Below are 7,708 nucleotides of genomic sequence, written 5' to 3' on the forward strand. Positions count from 1 at the left end.
CATAAAGAATTAGACAAATTTCTGAATGAAAACCTAACCAGTGGGAGGATTCAAGTATCCAAATCTCCTATGGCATCCCCTTTTTTCTTTATAAAAAAAAAAGATGGAAAGCTATGATCAGTTCAGGATTATCACAAACTCAATGACCTTACCATCAAGAATCAATATCCACTCTCTTTGATTTCAGAGCTCATAGATAAACTATCAGGAGCCAGATACTTCACCAAACTAGATGTCCAATAGAGATATAATAACATCTAAATCAAAGAAGAGAATGAGTGAAAAGCCACCTTTCAAACCAATCAAGGACTGTTTGAGCTATTGGTAATGTTCTTTGGACTTACCAACTCTCCAGCAACCTTCCAAACTATGATGAATGATATATTTCAAGATCTCATCATGCAGAAAAAGATCACCATTTATCTGGATAATATAATGATCTTTTCCAAAACCCTTGAAGAGTGTCAAGCAATTGTACAACAGGTGTTACAGACTCTTCAGGAAAACAAATTATATCTAAAACTGGAAAAAGACGAGTTTAAAACCCTGAAAATAGAATATCTAGAACTTATCATCACTGAAGGAAGATTATAAATAGACCCTATAAAAATTGCAGGAGTATGAGAGTAGCCTACCTCAGCAAAAAAGAAAGAGTTGCAGTCCTTTCTAGGATTTGCCAACTTTTATTAATGATTTATAGAAGAATATAGCTGAGTGGCTCTGCCACTAACCAAACTCACCAGAAAGATAGAGTGAAAATGAGAAGCCCAGAAACAGACATTCCAAGAAATCAAGTGAAGAATCTGTTCAGATCCTATCTTGGCCATTCTCATCAATGATGGAAAGTTCAAGGTAGAGGCAGATGCATCTGAAGAGGCCTTAGGAGCCATTCTTAGCCAAGAACAGGAGGAACAGTGAAAGCCAGTTGCATACCTATGAAAGACACTCTCTGTCACAGAATAAAATTATGAAATCTATGACAAAGAGCTGCTTGCAATAATGACAGTCCTGGATAAATAGCATCATTATCTGATGGGAGCCAAGTATGACTTCAAAATATGGACTGATCACTAAAATCTCTAATATTTCAAAAAACCACAAAAACTAAACTGGTGACAGGCCTGATGGGTAACAGAATTAGTGGAGTACCACTTCAGCCTTCATCATAAACCAGACACTGCCAACAAGAAGGCAGATCTATTGAGCAGAAGGGCAGACCATGACTAAGAGAGAAGAGATAATAAAGAAATAGTGGTGCTCAAGCTAGAAATATTCTATATGAACATCATGATCTTTCTAACAATGCCTGAGATTTTGAGGCAGGTGTGGAGGGAGAGAAAGCCCACAGAGGACTCAGTACAGTTGGCCATTGACAATGAAGAGGAAGGGTGGTCCCTTGAGGAGAGGATACCCTATTTCCACAACTGATTGTACATTTCAGCAAGCAAGAAGCTATGAGAGGAAATTATAGCCACCTGCCATGACCATCCAACAGCAGGACACCCATGGATTGCAAAAACACAGGAGCTGATCACCTGGAACTATTAGTGGTCTAACCCTCAAAAATCAGTAGAAGCTTATGTCAAAGAATGTGAAACATGCCAAAAAACTAAAGCCAGCACTTAAAAGTAGGCAGCACCATTACACTCCAATGAGATGCCTTTGGATAAATGGAAGGTGATTTCAGTAGACATGATAGGCCCTCTTCCTGAGTCCAAAGGACATGATGCCATCCTAGCTGTTGTGGATCAATTTTCTAAAGAACTTGTTTCTATCACCACTAACATGAGTTTGAATGCAGAAGGGTGGGCACAACTTTTTTGAGACTATGTATATGTCCACTATGGCCTTTCAGACAAAATCATCTCAGACTGAGACCCACAATTCATCTCACAGTTTATAAAAGAGTTGTACAAGCTACTTGGAATCACTGGGAATCTATTGACAGCATACCATCCCCAAATGGATGGACAAACAGAGAGGGTTAATCAAGAGATTGAAAAATATTTATGAATATTCATCAATCACCAGCAGGATGATTGGGCAGAATGGCTCTCCTTAGCAGAATTTGCTCACAACAACTGAGAAAACTCTGTCACATGCTTTAGCCCATTCTTTATGAACACTGATGTACACTCTAACACTGAAATGAAACCCTCATAAAGAGACAGTCAAGTACCTTGAGCAAAAGATTTTGCTGCTGAAATGAAGAAGATCCATGATAAGACAGAACAAGCACTCCTAAAAGCAGCAGACTCAATGAAGAAACAATATGACAAAAAAAGGGCATCAGAAAAAAAGTATCAACCAGAAGATCAGATCAGACTAGACATGAAAAACCTAAAGATGGACAAAACCATAAAAAAGTTGGACAACAAATATGAAGGGCTCTTTAAGACCACAAAGAAAGTAGGTGATAGAGCATATGAATTATCCATTCCAAAGACTTGGAAAATCCATCCAGTCTTTAATGAAGCCTTGCTCAAACCATTCCAACAGGCTGAATTCTCTAATCAGCAGAAACCACCACCACCTAAACCTGTGGTGATTGATGATGAAGATGAACATAAAATTGATGTCATTCTTGACAATAAGATTTGATATAGGAAACAGTGGTTTTTAGTCCATTTCAAGGGGTATGGTAATGAGAAAAACCAATGGTATGCAGAAAAAGACCTTCCACATGCAAAAACCCTCATTGCCAAATATTGGGCACACCAAAATTCTCTGGCAGCTGTCAACTTTGCCTCATTGGATTGACCAATGTTGAGTCATTGTGACATATTCCAACTCTGTTGTAGATGCTGTGATGATCAGTTTCTTTTTAGAGCTCCATGAGATGGCTCTGATTCTGACAAAAAAGGCATAGCCAGAGATTGAATGCCTGTGTGTCTGCAAGCTCCAATCAGCATCTATGTATCCAGTCAGAGACATGTTTTTGCCACCAAGTATGAGGTGAGATATATTGTCTCCTTCAGATACTTGAAAATACAGAGGGTGGTATGCTAATGGGTGATTCTTGGCTTTTCCATGTAGCAGGAGAGAGTAGTGACTGCAAATGTGATGTCAGAATGTGTTTCAAGTATTGCATACACTAGCCTCATCAAAAGAACTGCTCTGGATACAAAAAATATTCATAGAGCTGATCTCCCAGCTTATCAGCCCTACAACCCTCTTCTCAGACAACCAGAGCACTATACAGCTCACCAAAGACTCCATGTTCCATGCCAGAACTAAGTATATCAACATTCAGTTCCATTTCATGTGCTAGACAGTCAGTCTTAGTGAAGCTGACCTTAAGTACTGCTCCACCAATGATATGATTGCTGATATATTCACAAAGCCACTGGCTCAAGTCAAGCTGGAGAGGTTTTGTACACTGTTAGGCCTCACATAGGTCAAGCAGTCAAGCTTGAGTGAGAGTATTGAGAGTACAAGCCATGACTGCAGGTACAGTTGTATGGACTCTAAATTAGTTACCAGTTGTCACAATTTTCACCATTTACACAGCTACACATCTTAGTGACTTACCACCCAGTAAGATGTGAGTATCTTATGTCTACTTATACCATACCTTACTAATTCACAGCAGATACATCTATTTTGTTGTTCCAGGCCAACCCTTGCTGCACTCACATTGCTGTGAAGTCTCACAGCTATGTTCTCCCAGGTTCCCCAGTCCACTGCTCAACAGAGTGGCCTGAGATGAAAGGCCAAGCTGGTGAAGTTTATCTGCAAAGTCAATAATGTTGATGGTACCTCTAATGTAGTCTTCAATGAGATCTTTACAACACTTTGCCAATGTGGTGTCACTTTCAACATCAGATGATAGATTCAAGGTCACAAATAAAAATAATAGATTTGAGGGACAAAGGATCAGACAGGAACAATTGCTAGTGACTTGTACAGTAATGGCATGGTAATACTAGATGAGATTTAGTTAGATGTGAGAGACTATTTGAATAAGCCATTTATGAGATGAGAGAAGAGGCAGAGCCTTGATGCTTGGGATTGGCAGTCATAGTTGAATGACAGTGAGAGAGTGGAGCTCATCTCACCTAGGGATGTGGGATGAAGGTGAAGATGAAGAAGAGACACTGGAGCCAATGTCTCTCATGAATCAGCATCAGCCGAGGGTCGACACTGAGACAGAGATGGCACCAGCAGCCCCTCTTCATGGACATGCAGAGCTCCATATCTCCATATCGACAGAGATTGTGAGTACCTCGATAGCCACGCAGAGGCCTGCGAAAACGCCCTCTACCCTTAGAATCCGCCTTTACGACGGAGAGCGCAGTCCTCCGCCTCAATCGCATGGAAGGCATCCAACACCTTACTGGAGATGTTCTCTGCTTCACGTAGGGAGACGTCGATGCCGAGCTTAAGATTTTCCATGCTGACGCCGGGTATATACTCCAGCGCGAGACCTTGGACGAGATCGGTTATGGGATGAAGAGGGGTAGAATGGGAAGCAATGGGAAAATGAACGACGCCAAAAAACCGTGGAATGTAACTCCCTTGCAAACGGTGCAGAAGGTGATATGCACAGAGTTCCCTATGGTCAATTTACGATTCCATGTAGAGACCTCCCACATCCAATCCTCCCAATCGTCCTGATCAGGTCGTTTTTCACGATCATGGATGAGCTCAAACCAGTTGGGTACTGCTCCCGCATAGACTTTGCGGACGGCCTGTCGTAGATTGTCTTCGAGTTTAGATGACCATGGCACGCTCGTTTTTAGGCCGTTTCGATAGCCTAATCTGCGATCAGCCAGTTTCACGATATATGGTTGACTGTGTTCAGGTCGCTTTACTAGAAGGACGACAGAACAAGTGGGAGGCTCAAAGTGTTTGACAACGGTAGCAGCCAGATCTTTGAATGCTGTGGACCCTTGAGCTTGGAACTTGAACTGGAGTTTCGATCCGGGAAGATATAAGTCGTCGTCTCTGATGATAACGGTGAGTATTGTCATATTCAATGACTAGCTTCAAACCCACTTACGTTCGTGGCTGCGCTTGATTTGCCATCGTCGACGATGTAAAGAGTCGACCGCAAGTAGGCGAGGATACGGACAAATTTTTGCGTAAAGATGACCTTGAAGATGCGGAGGACTGTCGGGTCAAAGGCTGGAGTCATTTCATTTGTTAGTAGTAGATGACAATAGTGAGGGTCGAACTTGAATGTAAGTAGCTTTCTCGGCCCGGAATGTTTGCCCTTTTACATGTAAGCAAGTAGGAACGGTGCCATCAAATGACCTTAACTCTAGTCCACTTTTTGCTGCGCTGAGGCGCATGACTGAAAACTTGCGAGAGCGTACAGAAGCATACTCAGGCTCGGTACTCAGGCTGCAGTAATGCGTCGGAATCCTCCAATTTTCGTGTGACACGTGGCTTCCAAATTCCCCGAGGAACGGTCCAGCGACTTGTTCAGGGATTCACGAGTCACAGCGAGTCGGCGTTCCTTCGCTATTCATCCAAACTTTTTTGAAGTCCACAGGCTTGTCGTAGTGGTAGTCTGGCATCACGAATGACGTGACATTCTTCTTCCAGCCTCCATTTGCCGGATCCAGCAGCTCTCTCCTCATAAACTGTGTGTCAGCACCTCCCTCAACATTGCCCCTCCACTCGCGGTCAGGACAACCGGGCTCCCTGACGTATGCACGTCCAAAGTCATTGATGACTGGAGATCTGTCCGAGTCCCGCAAAACGACATTGCCGATGTGAATATCGTTGTGGAGTACACAGTTCTCTGCCTCGATGGCGCGGAACGCGTCCAGCACCTTGCTGGAGATGGTCTCAGCACCTTCTCGGGACACGTCAACCAGGTATTGGTTCGATGTTCGAGCCGGGTATGTACTCCAAAGCAAGGCTTCGAATAGTATCGATGATGGGGTGGAGGGTCGTGTAGGCAATGGGAAGACGAACGACACCGTGCAGGCGAGGGATGATATTTCCTTGCAGACGGCACAAAAGATGATACGCCGCCAGCTCTGTATCGTGATCGTGCGATTTCCACAGCCAGGCAGAGATTTCCCACATCCGATCCTCCCGATCCTTCCTTTTAGGCCAGTCTGGATTGCGGTAGTCTCGTATGAGCTTGAACCAGTTGGCTATGGCCCCGGACTGGATGTCACACACGGCACGTCGCAGATCAGCTTCGATAGCTGATGCCCATGGTATGTTCGAGCTAATCCCTGCACTGCGATATCCCAGTCTGCGATCGGCCAGCGTGAGGATGAATGGCTGGCTGTCAGACGGGTGCTAAACGAGAAGAATGACTGAACAGGTGGATCGCTGGAAGTGCTTAATGACTGTCGCAGTAAGAGGCTTGAACGCTGTGCAGCCGTTCGCCTGGAATTGTAGGTGAAGCTTTGTTCTGGGTAGACACAAGTCATCGCCGCTGCAAGGCAAATAAGTAATGGTCTTTCAAACAGCTTCCACTGAACGGCGAACCTTTGTATTGGCGCGATGGAAGTCCAACGCTAACTGCGTCTTGTACCTCCGAATCGTGTTAGATACCGGAACATATGGGTATACGTCGGAGAGCAGTCAGTGGCGCCGACGCGAATCAAGGGAAGATGTGGCGCGCCATGCGGAACGCAACTTTTTGTTAGTCGTCCATTGCCAGGATGTCGTAGTCGCGCTCCAAGAAAGGCCACGTGGGATGCAAGTAGGACCGCCTCGGGCTCTCATCATTACCATTACCACCTGAGAATTTTTCCGGACGGTCTCTCGAACTCAAGCTCACGTCAAGACACTTCCTGAGTACCTCGATGTCTATTCCTTTCGTCAAGACCGTATGCAAGGCCATGGAGAACATTGGACCTCTTCGGCTAGCAGAAAAATGGGACAATGTAAGAACTTAATTTTCGACTTGTTCTCGTGTTCACGTTCGTTGACAACGTTAAAGGTCGGACTGTTACTCGGTAGAATCCTTTGTTGAATCCGTGATGATTGACTCGTGTCTTACGGGCGTCGCCAGAGTCCCCTTCGCACAAACTACAAGGCATCAATCGCGTCCTACTCACCATCGAGTACGTTCTCGACAGCATCTTGTTCAATTCTCAACGTTCTCCAGCCTCACTCCCTCGGTCGTCGAGGAATCCATCACACTCAAGGCTCCGGTCATCGTCTCGTACCATCCGCCAATATTTAAGCCTCTTCAATCACTGACCCTCACGAACCCTCTGCAATCTTCTCTTCTCCGCTGCGCAGTTGAAGGCATCTCGGTTTTCTCTCCACATACGTCTTTGGACTCTGTCTGGGGAGGCGTGAATGACTGGCTTGCCAAAGGGCTTGGTCCTGGCCAAATCAGCGCCTTGGTAGGCGAGAAACTTGATACGAGTGGGACGAGCGAGGGTGCGGAAGGACGGTTGGTCTTTCTAGATGAACCAGTGTCGGTGAAAGAGCTGGTGGATAGGGTGAAGTGGCATCTTGGCTTATCGCAGGGTGAAAAATCTTTCTGTTACTTGGTTGCCGTTTTCGCTGGCTGATGTATGCACTCAGTTCAAGTAGCATATCCCTCCGCCGTACTTAGTGACATTCGTACGGTGGCGATATGCGCTGGGTCAGGAGGATCGATGCTTGTTGGACGCGATGCGGATGTTTATTTCACTGGGGAGATGTCGCATGTTTGTCTTTCTTTCATATTCTGGTTACTACCAGCGTACTGACGCGTCGACGACAGCATGAAGTATTAGCATCAGTC

The 7,708-nt window shown here is 44.9% G+C and overlaps 2 protein-coding genes across 2 annotated transcripts; one reads left to right on the plus strand and one right to left on the minus strand.

The window, feature by feature from the left end:
• Window positions 1-4,266: 4,266 nt before the first annotated feature.
• On the minus strand, window positions 4,267-6,395 carry BT62DRAFT_1012571 (uncharacterized protein; the record flags this gene model as incomplete). Its single annotated transcript, XM_043177948.1, has 7 exons — window positions 4,267-4,517; window positions 4,571-4,947; window positions 5,003-5,127; window positions 5,178-5,346; window positions 5,440-5,784; window positions 5,858-6,214; window positions 6,268-6,395. The coding sequence occupies 7 exons, from the start codon at window positions 6,393-6,395 to the stop codon at window positions 4,267-4,269; spliced, it is 1,752 nt and encodes a 583-aa protein (XP_043034134.1).
• Window positions 6,396-6,938: 543 nt separating this feature from the next.
• Window positions 6,939-7,708, plus strand: BT62DRAFT_956827 (NGG1p interacting factor 3; the record flags this gene model as incomplete). Its single annotated transcript, XM_043188390.1, has 3 exons — window positions 6,939-7,449; window positions 7,507-7,631; window positions 7,688-7,708. Coding segments are annotated over exons 1-3 (645 nt in total), but the record flags the coding sequence as incomplete, so codon positions are not given.

The sequence above is a fragment of the Guyanagaster necrorhizus genome (genome assembly GCF_019112545.1).
Source record: "Guyanagaster necrorhizus MCA 3950 unplaced genomic scaffold BT62scaffold_47, whole genome shotgun sequence".
NCBI classification, from domain to species: Eukaryota; Fungi; Basidiomycota; class Agaricomycetes; order Agaricales; family Physalacriaceae; genus Guyanagaster; species Guyanagaster necrorhizus.